We start from the raw sequence: 15854 nt of genomic DNA on the forward strand, positions 1-15854 counted from the left end.
AATCACAGCAAACAAGACGAGGGAAACAAAAGCAAAGCACGAGGACGACAACTCACCAAAATAAAGCAGGAAATGTGAAAACTGAAACAGACACATGAATAAAGTTAATACGAGAGACTTGACCCGAGAGGGAGAAACACTGAGAGAGGAATAAACTCTAAAGTAGCAGCGAACTAGGAACAAACCAAATATACATGAAACCGTCTAAAACCTGGATTCAAAGAGATTCTTTAAATAAAGACGAGAAAGTCAGGACACATCGAGGCAGCTGAGTTTTATATTGTTCTGCCCTTTTCCTCATTGGAAACGATTTCAGTGGCTGAAATAAATGAATTAACAGCCACAGAGGAGGCAGCTTTGTTGTGTGTTTGGTTACAGAGTCACTAAGAAACACACACAATCCCCAGGCCTGGGTTACCATGGAGACAGTCAAACTTTCATTCACGTCCTGTTTCCACTGTTAGTCTGACTTCACTGGTTGGTCCCAGAGTATCAGAGACTCGTCCTCAGACAGACGCACACAGGTGAGTCAGCACAGGTATTATAACCCTGCTGGTTTCTGATCTGATGAAACATCGTCTCATTATTATTACTGAGTCTTGTTTTTATTTGGGAGCTTTATTAACACCAGATTTATCTTCATTTTATCTGTGGTCTTATGATAGATGATGGCAGCACAGTTTCACAGAAAGATGATACCATCAGTCAAATGTAAGAAAAAAGGAAATTATTGAAATGAAATGTTTATATTAAACATTAAAAAAGAGAAAAAGCTTTTTGTAAAATCTCTTCTTATTTAAAAACTACCAGCTTTCATTGGTAGCAGGTGAGAAACACGTGGCTGTGTGAATAAAGGAGTTCAGCACATGTGCATCAGAGCACACAGCAGGAGTAACCTGGACATCTGTGAAGGTTATTAATGCACAACTATAGCTGCAGGTTTAAGAGCAGCGCATGCTGCAGTCAGAACTGTTACCCAATGAAAAGATCTGCAGCTTTATGAAGGAGCTGAAAGATCAAACAGTCCAACATTTACAAAGTGCTGTTAGAGGTCCAGCTGAAGCAGTACAGATGTGCTGCTGTCCCACATTCAGTCAAAATGAATGAGCTGCATATTTTAAAAATGAGATTACTGAGAATATTTGAATTGTGACTCAGATGGCAGATCCAGGCTCTCAGCCTCCAGCTGAAACTTCCAGTCCTCCCCCAGCCAGAAGCTCTGACGCTGGGCTGAGAGACTTTGATCCTTCCCTGGATCCAGAAATCCAGGAGGGAGAAGGAGAACAGGACCTCCTTCCTGATCTGGAGAGGCCTGAGGGAAAGAAAGATGGAGCAGACAGAGCTTTGAACAAACCTCCTGAGCTTCACCTCCACAAAGGTGCAGACACTGATGCACAGATTCACATGTGACACCTGGGAGCGTCCAGCTTGTGCTGCTGACATTATCTCCACTCTGATACAAGCCTCATTCACTCGCTCACACACATTCATACAATCACCTTTTCCTCACAGTCACACACATGAATGTAATGAGGGGAACTCGGGTTCACTGTCATTCCTCAGGATCCTTTGATATGCAGCCTGGAGGCTCTGTGGATGAAACCACCGACTGTCTGAACCACTCTGCAGTGTTCATGATGGACTTCATCCTGATTAACACTACAATACTTGTTACAGGCCTTTTATATGTAAGAATATTCTTTTCCGTTAAAGCTCTGAACATTCTCACTCTTTCTTGACCAGGTGTGACAGGTGAAGGACACCGGCGAATAGGAGGACAGAACCTGAGAGCCATTAGTCACATGACTTCAGCTGCTGCCGCCTCACCAACCACTGGCCCCTCGGTGAGTCTAGAGTTACAGCAGTGACCACAGGAAGTGCACACGTGTGATCTAAAGCTACATGTGGGCCTGTGACGATCAGTCTTCTCACTGTGGTCGACGGGTTTGTGAGTCCCTGTGATGCTGGGAGTGTCCAGGACAGTCGCTCCTGATCAGGTCTCTCATGGAAAGCTGGAAATTCCTGGAAAATTCCTCCACCAATGAGAACTGGGAACAGAACTGCAGAGTGACAGAGGTGCTCAGCAACCCTGCTGTTATATGGGAACATAACCAGAATAGTCGGCAACCACTTGAGTTAAGTTAGCCAAAGAGATGCAACTCAGACTGACTTCATCAGGTTGGCAACGTGTCTGCATCAATAAATTCCAGTTATTCACAAATCAGAGAATAATTACAGTCATTCAGAGTCAGATTGTGATTGTTTGGAGGATGTAATCGTTCCCTTCAGGGAGCGTGTTGGACGTTCAGTGTCCGGGTGATTAGCTGGCTGATGCAACTACTTAGAATCAGTTTGTGAATGTGAAGAAAATCAGTGCAGTCACTGGACAAACTCTGATTCTTCCTAGTTTCACTCTTGTTTCAGTCCAGTGTGACTGAGGTGGTAAAAGATGATGGGAGGAGGTGATCTGACTTTTAGCCACACAGCTGTCTGCTAGAGAAAAAGCCTTTGTGCACAACTTTCTTAAAGGCAAACGGCACCATGTTCACTGCAGCTGCAGCAAATGCAGCACAGAGTGAAAGTTGGACTGAGAATGTTGTGACTGTTTCACGAGAAAGAGCAGGAAAACAACCATCACACACCCAGACACAGTGCTGGGATTAGACTTTAGAGCCAAATGTAGGACAAAAGCTTTAATATGAAAGAGGAAAACCCAACAACAGCCAGAGCATGAAGCTCAAAACTGTACCAATCACCAAGAAAGCTGACAGGCCTGTGACACATCAGAGACGCCGTTCAAATCATAAAGAAGTTGGTTTATTGACAACATGTAAAAAACCTAAATAATCAAGTCAACCTTCAGTTTAGAGCGAGTAGACCAATCAGGCACAGCAACAGCTCTAGAATAAGCAACAGTTTTATGCATTACAAACAACCTTTCATATACACACATACATATGACTCATATGCTGTTTAAAAAGGGCTCAAAGACCCAACAGATTACACAAAGTATAAAAATACTTTCATTCAGACAACAGTCAGCTGTGCATGAGACAGAGAGCCAACTACAGTTAGTAACATGGACTCACTTTGTTTCAGACACGACACAAAGTAACACAAAGCCATCATCAAAAAGGAGGCAGAGCAGCGGCAACTCTCCATGAGCTGTGAGGCTAACAGCCACCCACACTTCCTGTGATGCACAATGAAAACAACATTAACCTGAAAGATGATAACAACAGAAATAAGTCTAAGCTAACGTTACACAGCGCTCACACAGCGCTGACTGTACAGGCCTCACCTGCCTGCATCCACAACACCTGATTCTACTGGACACAAACCAGTTAATGATATCTGAGCAATCCAGGGAAGGCTTCCAGGAACGTGAGGATCCACAGACAGCTCTACAACAGAATCAGTCAGCAACAATGTTACTAATCACTAACTGTTTCATCCTCTTATACTCAATCAAAAAGTGCTGTGTTCACATTTGTTTCTGCTGAAATCCAGAGACTGAAAATGCATCTTTTTAAAGCTTGAATAAACTGACTGAACTTCTCACGAGTCCAACCGTGAGGAACACTTCCCCCCATGACACATCACAGGAGAACGTGGCGACTCAGTGGAGGGGGGACAGTAGCTCAGTTTAGGCAGTCACACTCAGAATCGATGCCTCCAGTCAGGGTCAAACGTGGTCCTCAGAAACCTGCAGATGTTTGGCTTTCACTGGTCTCTGCGTCTGTAGACTGAGCTGATGTTTCTCCAGGTGTCTGGTAAAAGGACAATGCTGCTGTCCAATGAGGCGAGGAGAGAAGTAGCCAAACAGGCGAGAGCCGTGAAGGAGGAACGGCGGGCAGCTCTGGATGCCCGACATAAATACCTGATGAGCAGGCTGGCAGACGCTGGCAGCCTGGAGGAGGCGGCGGTGGAAGACGCCATCGTCTCTGATGACAGAGTAAGTTCAGAGACGTGATCCTTCCTCAGAGTTGAACCTTTGAGTCATTAATGTCTGATTCTTCCAGTTCAGTCTGATCCATGAATTCTTTGCTGCAAACGGATCCAAGAAGCTGATTTTCTTCTATCAGGATGTCAAACAGGTAACTTTGATCACATTTAAATGACACATGAAGGTCTAACCGCTCTTCATGATCTGCTGTTTGTTGTACCGTACTTTGTATTCATATCTTTTAATATCTGCCTTTCTCCCAGAGTCTGTCCTCCCATCAGTCTTCCTCTGTGGACGCATCAAACTCAGCTGTGGCTCAGAGGAAACTCTTCCTCACTACGGGGAACTCTGAGGTTGGCTTTGACTTTTCTTTAAGTTAATGTGAGTCTAATGTGAGAATAAGAAATAAATGTTGATATGAGTGGAAGGTTCTGCTGATAAAATAGCAACGAGGAGATTATTGAACAGAGAGGCAGACAGTTGGTTTCAGTAATGCCAGTTTATTAGAAACGAGGACTGTGGGGCTGCTGGAAGTAAGGACGGCCGTTCTCTGGATAAACCTGACAGCTGAGGTGGAGAGCAGGATTTATCCACAGACGGCTTCTTCCAAGCAAATGTCCTGAACTCACCTGAGCTGAGTGTTACACAGAAACTGTCTTAAAGCACGAGCCTGGATCAGACTGGAGGACTCAGAGCTCAGGTGTGTGATGTCACCTTGATCCGCCTCTCGGGGGGTTTTGTGTTCTGATGTATCTGATTTCTCTTTAAGCTCCAAACAATCCTGAGCCTACAATTCATCATTGTCCTGTTCAGAGATGATGAGCCTGAGCGTGTTTGTGTTTCCATGGATCAAACTGTGCTGCTTTGTTTGGTTAACGAGGTGATTAAAGTCTCTGAGCAAACACTGGATGACTGACAGCTGCAGGCTGAACATCAGGAGGTCGAGAGGCCGAAGTCTGAGGAGCTCAAAGCTCCACAAACACTTATTCACAGAGAAAAGGACTACAAACATGGTGGAGCAGCAATCTGAACATGAGCTAAAGGCTGCATGCTAATAACATTTCCCCTGGATGTGGTTTTAACAGGAACATGAATGATGAAGTATTTAAAGTCAGTTCCAGCCTGAGTCGGTGCCGTGTTGGCAGCTCTGATATGCAGAAACTTTCAAACATGGGACAGGAATAAAAACACGCCTGTGACGTCAGAGTTTATGAATGATGACAAATTGTTTGTTTTTAGAAACTTTGTTGATGCTTAAAATGATCAGGAAATAAAAGCTGAATAGATCCACGTCAAACAGGAGAAGCTTTCCAGTTTGCATCAGCTGGGAAACTCGCTCATACCCAGTGTTGGGCAAGTTACTTTCAAATAGTCATTAAAAATTAATTATAGTTGCTAATTACTTATTCAAAAAAGTAACTTAGTTAGTAACTGAGTGACAAGGTTCTAGATGTAATTAATTACTTGAAAAGTAACTATTGTGTTACTTTAAAAAATACCCTCTGGGCTCCAGGGTCTAAGTCTAACTCCTTTTGTCATGGTCCGGGGTCATGTCATGGTCCGGGGTCATGTCATGGTCCTGGGTCATGACATGGTCCTGGGTCATGACATGGTCCGGGGTCATGTCATGGTCCGGGGTCATGTCATGGTCCAGGGTTGCTGAGCCGGCGTTTTGTTTCCTTTTGATTTCATCTTGTGTTTGGTGTTTATTCTGATTTTGAATTCGTTCTTAGGGTTTGGTTCTTATGTTTAGTGCTTCCGTGTTTTATCAGCCCTGCCTGTGTCTGTGTGTTTCCTGTTTTACTTTGAAGGTTTGTGTCTCGTCTTGTGCTTCAGCTGTGCTCCCCTCCTGTGTGTCATTCCCTCATTACCTCGTGTGTATTTATAGTGTGTGTCTGCCTGTGTTCCTTGTTGCGTTACCTGCATTACTCTGTGTGTCTCCACGTCTCTCTGTGTTTCCCTGCTGCCCTCATGTTTTCTGCTTTGTCTGTTAGTTTTTGCAGTTTAGCTTTATGTTCGCTTCTTCACCTTTGTTATTTTCACTGTAAATAAATCTCCACTCGCATCTCCACCGCCGTCTGCATCTTGGGTCCTCATTCATTCCACCACACGACTGCTGCCCCAGCCGTGACAACTGTTGATGTTTCCTCCACATTTACCTTTAAGAACTATTAATTTTGCCTTGTTTGGTCTCATTGTTTTCAGCACAACCTCACGTGTCTGAATCTACACTCATGTTTTCATTTTGACAAACTGTGTTAACACAATTGATCTAAAATCAGACAAAAAACATAAACTCCGAATCGAAAAAGTTACATTTTTTACTGTAACAAGTCAACCACAAACATGTTTAATGAATCATTTTCATAACTTATATAAATTTGAAAATTATACACACAAGTTTTGCAAAAAACAAAGTTATTTGCAGCCATTTACCTTTTACCCTTTTTTTTAATAACCATTAAACTATTTCCAGAACAATCAGCTGTTCTGCATTCAATAAGATGACACATAAATTATTTGTGCCACTCCAAAATAATAATTAGTGTCCAGTATAAAGGAAACATCACAGCCTGATACCTGTGAACTCTGACAGCAGCTCAGCAGCTCATAAGCACAGAGGTCTCGCTGCTGTCCTTAGACAGTAAACATGAAACTATTGAGGAACAAACACGCGTATATCTTGTTTATCATGACTCTGGTTTTACGTTTCCTATCAACACAATTTATAAACTGGTATATGTCACCTTGTTGCTTTGTCTTTAAGTGGTCATGTGATTGACCACGACTCCTTTATTCTTCCTCAGTCAAACAGCAGCACTCATGCGATTGTTTTGCCCCTTGAGCTCCAGCTGTTGTGCCAAAAAGTGATCGTCTGTCTGCGGGAGCGCGCAGCTGCTTAAAGCTGTAGCGTCCAGATTACTTACAGCTACTTCCTGCAGCTGATACAAGATGCTGTAAGCTGAACACAGCTTCAACCGTCTGTTTGTTGAAAAATAGTAACGCGACCTCCCCACATTTTCTTGTTAGTAACTGTAACGGCGTTGTAACGATAGGAATAGTAATTAGATTACTCGTTACTGAAAAAAGTAGCGCCGTTACTCCCATCACTGGTAATGAGCAGCCTGCAGAGCTCTCCAACCACCCCGTCTTTAAAGTCCATGAAAGGTTTTCCTTTGCATGGTGAACTTTGGTGACAGAGTGCAGAGGAAGTGCTCTGTCTGCGTCACGTTAAAGGATCTGACCTCCATCACGTTCTGTGTTTCCAGCCTTTACTGGGGAAATGTCTGTTCTTCCTGAGAACCACTGAGAAGGCCATAACCACCGTGAACGTGCAGCAGGTCAGTAACTGGTCTGGGTCACCTCCTCACCTGCAAATTTAACAAACTGCACAGACCTCATTGGTTGACTGTGACATGGATGCAGCCAATCATTCTGATCTTCTCGTGCAACCTGATGTTTCCAGGAAGTGAACTTTGGCGTGTTGGACTGCAGCGGCGGCGGCGGCGTCCTGAACAGTCTGGAAACTCTGCTGACTCACATCATGTTACCTGCTCTCAGGTCGCAGCAGGTAAAACACCTCCATCCATTCAGGCTTTCACTGAGCACAAAAAGGGAGATGTTTTAAGCTTCCAGTGATCACATGACGCCATATATGAAGACTTTGTTGATGGTGGGAAGGGAGAACTCTCTTTAAACAAGAAGAGACTGAAAGCAAAGAGAGGGGCAGGGAGGGGGAGCCATGAGGGGTCAATCCTGTGAAGAGAAGCCAGTGTAGGAGAAATCTGCTGTTTCTAGTCCCTGTCAGGACTCTTGCTGCAGCATTTTGGATTAACTGAAGGCTTTTCAGGGAGTTTTTAGGACTTCCTGATAATAATGAATTACAGTCGTCCAGCCTGGAAGTAATAAATGCATGAACTAGTTTTTCAGCGTCACTCTGAGACAGGATATTTCTAACTTTAGAGATGTTGCGCAAATGGAAGAAAGCAGTCTTACATATTTGTTTAATATGTGCATTGAAGGACATGTCCTGGTCAAACATGACTCCAAGGTTCCTCACAGTGTTGCTGGAGGCCACACCTTGGGCTTATCTGTACCTGCTGGTTTCTCTTTGTGGGGTTTGACTGTAGAGCAGCTGTTACATAATGAGCCATGAAAAGTCTTATTTGTGTGCAGTGCTCCTCCTGATGCTTTTGGCTGTGAATAAGGTAAAAAGTGAAACAGGAAACACATTAACCTTTGTTGTTATTGCTGACCTTTGACCCTGTGCCCAGTCGTGGGGCTCTGTGCAGGACGGCGCCTCGTGTCCACACGTCCGGTCCTTCCTGTCCTCGGTGGATCAGTTTGTCAGTAATCTGAGCTCAGCCCGACTGAACATGGAGAGAAAGTTCCAGCTGCAGCACGTGGAGCTTCCTGACGCCATCAGCCAGCTGAGCAGCCCTGCAGACTACAGAGCAGCAGGTATGAAGCTCAAGCTGTTCACATCTCACACAAACAATAAGACTGTTGGAAATACAGGAAACATCGTTTAAAGCTTTAAAAATCAACTGTCAGGTAAATCAAACCAGTTTATCTGTGGAAGCTGAAGGAAGCATCTGACCTGAGACGATGGTTTCTTTGAAATAATGAGTCCGTGTTCACGTGTGTTTAGAGGAACTCGTGTGTTTCGCTCTCAGCCAATAACAGTGAGCTGGTGGAGCGTCTGGAGGAGGTGTTGACCCTGTGGACCAATCAAATCAAGCAGGTGCTGACGGAGAGCGAGCAGATGAGGAAAGAGGCCGACGATGTCGGGCCGTCGGCCGAGCTGGAGCTCTGGAAGAGCCGCACGGTGACTTTCAACAGGTAGACGCGTCCTCTCAGCTGGATCTCCTGTAGTGTCAGCATTTACAGGTTTCACTTTAAACTCAGTTTATCAAACATGATCTGACGTCTGTGGACAGAAGCTCCTCAGACCTGGAACAGTTTAGTCTCCACTCTGAGACTTCAGGACAAAACCACTTTTACACAATATGACTTTCTGTTATTTCTCTTTCTGCTCTTTAAAGTTGAAATGTTCAAATATATTAATGTGTTTGTTTGTTTGTATCATAGTTTTTAACCCTTTCATGCATGAATTATGACAACATCAATCAGGATTCTTTCTTTAGTATTTTTATTCATCTTTAGGGATAAAAAAAAGATTTTTGAACTTCATTTTTTTAAACATGTATTTTTCCATCTTGGTTTGAAGAAATGTTTTGTGCACTTACACTGGCTGACCAGTAGGTGGCAGGTATGGAGCGACACATCAGAGTCCAATGTAGAGGTTTATGTGCAAGTACGACATCAACACTGACACGAATACAAGCAAACAGCCTTTGAACAGCTGTAACTGTAACTGTAGTGACCACTGTGTGTGGAAGGATTCATAATAACTGTTGATTTGATCACATTTCATAAAGTCTGTGTTTCTGATCTTTGTGTGTGTGTGTGTGTGTGTGTGTGTGTCAGTCTGTTGGAGGAAGTGAAGGGCTCTCAGGTGAAGAGGACTCTGGGGGTCCTGCAGGTGGCTCAGTCTCGGTGCCTGCGTGCCTGGAGAGATCTGGTCAGCAGTTTATTTCCTGTTCAGTTCACAGCTGTTGTCTTGACGATGCTGATGTCATCACTGATCGATTTATTGATTTATCAGGACAGAGACATCACTGTGGTGGCCAACGAGGCAAAGGACAACGTCAAGTATCTTTACACCCTCAACAAGTTCTTTGGATCTGTGGAAAAATCCACTCCTGTGAGAAAAACACTCTTCATGTCTTTCTGTATAAAACCGTCTGCAGCTGTTTGAGTCCTTCATGATTGTGAGGAACAGAAAACAGTGAAGACATCGTCACACATCATTCACAGAGAGGCTGTAGTCACAAATCACAGCTGAGACAAGGCCTGTCTGTAACTTAAGAAGAAGGAGAAAGAATTAAAGTGACTGTTAAAAAACTAAAGACTTCTTTTCTTTTCTCAGTTTCAGACTTTTAAAAATGTTTAAAAAGATCAACAGACAAACAGGTTTCATCAGGACAGAGTTCACAGCTCAGTCTGAGATGTTTCAGCTCTGATTTATCAGTAGGATTTCTCTGATTGATCTTTTTTATTAGTTTGTATTTTCTGTGATGGTGAATTTGTCAGTTTGTGCTGATGAGTCGGGTGTTTCACCTCCACCAGCTTCTTTTTTAATGATTTTTTATTATTTCTTCTTTTGCATCGGGTCTGATGACAAACCTTTTTCTTGTTACTGGATCAGATATGGTGGATACAGGATTCTCCAGCTCAGCCTGAATGTGCATTGATTTGATCTCTACATGTCAGTAATGAGGCTGCTGTCTGTTCCTGCTGTGTCAGCAGCTTTGTTTCTCACACTGAAGCTCGTATCAGTCACTGGACAAACCGTCTCTCATCCTCCGTCTTCCTTTTCTCCCGGCCCACAGACCAGGATGCTGGAGCACATTCCCAGTCTGATGAATGGCATCAAGATGATCCACGTGGTGTCCCAGTACTACAACACCTCAGAGAGGATGAGCTCACTGCTGCTCAAGGTCACCAACCAGATGATCAGCACCTGCAGGAGCTACCTGCTGCAGGGCGTGAGGCGTGTCTGGGAGCACAGCAGGTACCGCAGTACACCTGAAACTTACATTAGACTTAAACTTCTGTTCAGATCATCATAGAGTTTAGACTCAGACTAACAAATGGACTCAGCAACGTGTGTGTGTGTGTGTGTGTGTGCGTGTGTGTGTGTGTGTTGGGTGTGTGTGTGTGTCAGGCCAGTGCTGCTGCAGCGAATCTCTGACTGCTGTAATCTGAATGCAGCGTATCAGCGAAGCTTCCACAGCGTCAGAGACAAACTGAGAGAAAACCCTGAGAACAGACAGTTTGACTTCAGGTGATCAGTAACTGACTCTGAGTCAGAGCGTGTCAGCAGCGTCACGCTAACCTTTACAAACGTGTGTGCGTGTTTTCAGTGAGAACTACATCTTCGGGAAGTTTGACTCTTTCTGCCGCCGTCTGGAGAAGATTGCCGGCATGGCGTCCACGCTGGAGAGCCTGGCTGCTCTGCAGAGCATGAAGGTGGATGATTGTCAGATTAGAAACAAGTGACTCCATCAAATATTCACCAATGCACAATAATAATTATAATAAGACATTTATAATATAAAAATGGTCGAATGAAAGTCAATGCAAAGCTACAGTGATGAATGGACATTTGTAATGATTTTGTATAAATGTATTTCCTCCTTTTATTATTTATTAATTGTGTCAAAAGTCTATTTTCCAGTTCTTCCATTTCAGTGTGACAGAAATGAGACGGATTCAAACTGAGCTCAGGTGTGTTTCAGGTGGAGGGCGTGGAGAAGATCTGTGTTCGCTACCAGACCATCGTCTCCACAACTGAATCCAAGACCTGTGACGTCCTGGATCACCGCAAACTGGAGGTGATTTCAAATCTATATTCTTTAAACACATTAATCACTTTTATTATATACGGGAAAAAATAACAGAAACAGACAAAAATGGAAGAAAAGGACGAGGAACTGTGACGGCTGCGGTGGCAGACTGTGGAGTTGTAGAAATGAGAGGACCCAAAATGCAGGACTTCATGAGTGACAGTGGATTCATTTAGAGTCAGTGGAGAAAACACAGTTAAATCCCAGCACTGTGACTTCTGTGGCAATTCCTCCTGAATCCCACACAATGTCTGTGATCAAGTGAAAACACAACTCCAAAAAACTCCTGTTCCCAACCGTGGCTCCGTGAAAAACACTCTGCTGAACCCTGGAGACACAAAAACACAGTTCAGAGGTAATCCCAGTGAGCGAGGTATCTTCACAATAATTATTATTAGAATTAGACTGAAGAATCCCATGCCGACTGGAACTCAGCCACACTCTTAAACACGGCTCTCCTGACGAGCGTACTCTGCTGCAGATGGCGAGCGTCAGGTGTGGATGCCTCCGGCGCAGGAACACTTCTGAGGTTGCTCAGGCAAAACACCCCTGAGCACACACACAGATAAACATGAACAGACGGGTGGAAAACAGCGAAAACCACAAAAACACCTTAGTCCTGGTTCCCCAGACCCAGGCCCTGACAGGAACAGGATTTTATTGGTTTTACAGGGACAACTTTTATCAGAAGAATGTGATTGTGAAGCTTCTCTCACAGCGAGGCTGAATGAGCCAATAACAGCTACTAACACAGTAACAGGTACGTTTCATGTCTTTATTGGACTCTGAGTAATCACACTCTGACCTCACAGAGCAGCTGGATAAACAAAGAGAACTTTTACTAACTGGTAGAAACACCTTTGAACACAACAGCCTCCATCAGATGTCAGAACAGTCGTTTCCTTCCTGGTCTCCTAACACGAGCACCGTTCTTATCAGCTATTTATCAGACTGTAGTCATGCAGCCACACATGTTATCCAGCATGTGCTTCACTGTAGTGTCTCTGTGCACCAGTATGCATGCTCACAAACATCTGGCAGGCACATCGTCCACAGGTCACACACCCTTACACACTCACAGATGTGGACATTATAACACTCCTCATGGAGACATAGCTGAGCCAAAGCTCACACAGAGAGGAAACCAGTGTGCAGGTTTAACCATGAAGGTTATTGATGAATGTCACCAACTCAAAGCTGAACTGAACAGTCCTGAAAGTCAGAAGTTCCTCCGTTTGTGGACAGATGCTCTTACTGTGGAGCGATGAACAAGTCTTTGAAATGCTTTCAGGGCTTTCTACCAGTCTGATCTTCCTGAAACGCTCTACTCCATTTGCTTTAAGAGAAGTCAGTGTGTTCAGTAACAACACAACAACAGTGTGTGTTTAGTTCAGACAGCGTGTGTTTCTGTCTAATGATGTCTTAGATGATGATCAGAAATAACTCAGTGGTTGCAGAGGCTTCAGCTTACCTCGCTCTTCCAGCTGTTACGAGTTGTGGTTCAGTCCTGAGGAAGCTCTGTGTGTCTCAGTTTGACAGAGACTATGCAGACTTCCAGCTCCAGGTTCAGAGTGTGTTCCAGTGTCTTCGGTCTCTGCTGGACGTCTGGTTCAGCCGGTCTGTCTCTGTGAGTTCACACAATCAGAACTGAAACCGACTTCTTATCGTATCAAACACACAGAACTAAAACAATGTGTCTGGATTTAGACGCAGAGATTGCTGGAGCTGTTGGCCATGTTTGAGTCGGGTCCGCTGGCTCGCTTGGACCTGAGGCAGTACTACCTGCTGCTGCTGCAGCGCTACAGCCGAGATCTGGAGCTGCTGAGGAAGACCTACCAGAAACACAAGGACCGGCCGCCCATCGGACGCAACCTGCCGCCGGTACTTACACCTGCTCACCCCGTGCTCACAAACACCAGCAGGAAATTCACTAGTTTAAATCCGAGTGTCAAACTCCAGTCCTGGAGGATGCTTCTATTGTGCTTCTATTGTGCTTATATTGAGAAATACTGATTATTTATTTACCAATAGAGCTTTTGTTATTGCTCTCTCTCTCTCAGGTGTCAGGCAGGGTCCTTTGGAGCCGGCAGCTCTTCAGCAAGGTTGAAGCTCCGATGTTGATCCTGAAGAAGAAGCTTGACTTCCTGAAGGTGCACACTCTGACTTTACCCCATCAGTCACATGATCTCTGTGATGAGTGCGTCCTCGGTGACGCCGCCTGTCTGTGTCTGTCTCAGGGACCAGAGATGACTAAAGTCATCCGGAGCTACAACCAGCTGGCTGTGGTGTTGCTGCAGTACGAGGTGCTGCACCTGCAGGGGTGGAGTAAGGCTGCAGAGAGCGCGCCACGCTGCCTGAGCGCCGCCCTGCTGGTCCGACATGAAGACAGCAAGGTTTGTGACAACTGAATGAAAGCAGCTTTTAAAGGTCATGTGTGGGTTTAACTTTTTAATCATCTTTTTCAGATTTGAACAAATCGTTTTTACACATTTGAGTCATGTGACTGACAGTCCAGAGCCGACTGCTTTTGTTTCTGCAGACAGTGAACTAACACCAGACACTCGACTTTCCTTTGGATCCTGGATCCTTAAATTTGCTGTTAGATTTTATTGAACATTTGAAAGAGCCTCTTTGTTTCAGGAGGTCTCGGTGAACCTGGACCCTGTGGTGCTGGAGGTGCTGCAGGAAGCTCGGTGGATGACCAAACTGGGCGTGAGCGTGCCAAAGGTCATCCAGAAGATGACCTCCAGGGAACCACGGCTCAGAGATTTGTACAGCCGGTGAGAGCAGCTGTTCACTCCAGATGTGTGGCGAGGCCAAAGCTTCCAGCTGTGGGCACGTCAGCAGCTCATTCTGTGATGTTCTCACTCAAAATGATCACATGAATGTCTTTTCTTTGGTTTGTAGTTTTTGTTGTTACTTCACTCTGTGCTGGATAGAAAAGCTCAGAGAAACAAGGCGCTGCGGCCTCTTGATTAAACGACATCATGATTTATTTTCTCTGCGACGTTACTCTTCTCGTCTCAGACTCTTGTGTTCATCTCTTCTTCATTTTGGTAAACTTGTGTTTTCTTTGATGGTGCTGACTCTGGTCCAGGCTGCTGGAGATGCTCCAGGACTACAGCTCTGTGGTAGGCAGGGTCCCGCCTCTCCTCCTCCCCCTCATGCAGCCTTTCATTGGCCGTGTGGAGGCAGCTCTCTCCCCTGGGCTCACCTCACTGTCCTGGACTGCTCTCAACACTGAGCGGTGTAAGGACGGACAGCTTCCCATCTCATTGTTGTTGTGCTAATATACAAAGAACAGACATCAGATTTATAAGCATTCGTTAATGATTGCCTTCCACTCTGTGTCAGTCCTGCAGAATGTGTATGTGGCTCTCAAAGACCTGGATCTGGTGGCCAAAATGGCGACAGACCTGCTGGACTGTCGCATTGGCCGGCTGCTTCGGGCCATGTCGTCCTGCCGTCTGCTGGTCCTTCCTGAAGACTCGTCTGTGTCGGCGCAGGACCTCCTGCTACAGACAGGAAGCTTGGTCCAAGCTGCTGCTGTCACCCTGAGCTGGTAACACTGACAGTAACACTGACAGCAACACTGACAGCAACACTGACAGCAACACTGACAGTAACACTGACATGTGAAAGGCTGCAGCTGTGTCGAGCTGCTCACCCACTGCTGTAAATATCCAGCTGTTAGACTGTGACACAGAAAAATAAAGAACTTGGTGACGCTAAAGTCAGAGGAAAGACTCCCACAAACAAATGAAAGCAACAAGCAGAAGTTCAGCTGTAGGAAAACCCATATTTACATATATTAATCATCAGGCTCAGCAGCAGATGTGAGATCACAAGTAAAGTGAATGTGACAATATTCAGAGACAAAATGTGACTTCTGTGATGTTTGTGATGGTTTCTCTTTACTGACATGAGGTTAGTGCATCACACAGATACCTGCCTATTACTGCTCAGTAGCCAATCCTGGAGCTCAGCCTTGATGGACGGTGTGTTACCACAGCAACCTCACAGCAGTCATATTGTTGGTCAGATAATGTCATTAAAAATGCTCCAACAGGCTCCAACAGTACAGATGTGGTCCAGAGCTCCAGTTCAGGGACTCCAAAGAGGCCACGCCCCTTATAATGTCAACTTTAAACCTTAATGATCTTTAGACACCAAACAGTTTGTATCAGGCTGTAAAAACATGTTTAACATGGGAGTCTATGGGGACTGAGTCTGTGCTGCCTCTGCTGGACGTTAGAGGAACTGCAGCTTTGGTCCTGCTGGTCTGTGTGTGTCCATCACACTGTGTCTGTGTGCAGGCAGAGTCAGCAGGTGGAGAGGTACGTGTACGAACTGATCGAGGAGCTGAAGAGGAAGATGAAGACTGTGGAGACTGTTAATCTCCAGGTCACTCACACACACACACACACACACACACA

The 15854-nt window shown here is 45.0% G+C and overlaps 1 protein-coding gene across 1 annotated transcript in view; it reads left to right on the plus strand.

The window, feature by feature from the left end:
- The first annotated feature begins 516 nt into the window (after positions 1-516).
- dnah5l (dynein, axonemal, heavy chain 5 like) overlaps positions 517-15854 on the plus strand; it is a 52938-nt gene continuing 37600 nt past the window's right edge. Inside the window, exons 1-24 of the mRNA XM_025910569.1 lie at positions 517-538; positions 1159-1378; positions 1744-1844; positions 3767-3955; positions 4023-4097; positions 4210-4299; positions 7216-7287; positions 7413-7517; positions 8221-8407; positions 8623-8788; positions 9437-9530; positions 9615-9713; positions 10402-10583; positions 10737-10856; positions 10936-11041; positions 11311-11406; positions 12950-13045; positions 13126-13299; positions 13479-13568; positions 13656-13811; positions 14059-14198; positions 14516-14667; positions 14773-14980; positions 15735-15822. Coding sequence (XP_025766354.1) covers positions 1159-1378; positions 1744-1844; positions 3767-3955; positions 4023-4097; positions 4210-4299; positions 7216-7287; positions 7413-7517; positions 8221-8407; positions 8623-8788; positions 9437-9530; positions 9615-9713; positions 10402-10583; positions 10737-10856; positions 10936-11041; positions 11311-11406; positions 12950-13045; positions 13126-13299; positions 13479-13568; positions 13656-13811; positions 14059-14198; positions 14516-14667; positions 14773-14980; positions 15735-15822 — 3006 coding nt within the window. The 5' untranslated portion in view covers positions 517-538. The remainder of the gene's footprint in view (positions 539-1158; positions 1379-1743; positions 1845-3766; positions 3956-4022; positions 4098-4209; positions 4300-7215; positions 7288-7412; positions 7518-8220; positions 8408-8622; positions 8789-9436; positions 9531-9614; positions 9714-10401; positions 10584-10736; positions 10857-10935; positions 11042-11310; positions 11407-12949; positions 13046-13125; positions 13300-13478; positions 13569-13655; positions 13812-14058; positions 14199-14515; positions 14668-14772; positions 14981-15734; positions 15823-15854) is intronic.

The sequence above is a fragment of the Oreochromis niloticus genome, linkage group LG2 (genome assembly GCF_001858045.2).
Source record: "Oreochromis niloticus isolate F11D_XX linkage group LG2, O_niloticus_UMD_NMBU, whole genome shotgun sequence".
NCBI classification, from domain to species: domain Eukaryota; kingdom Metazoa; phylum Chordata; class Actinopteri; order Cichliformes; family Cichlidae; genus Oreochromis; species Oreochromis niloticus.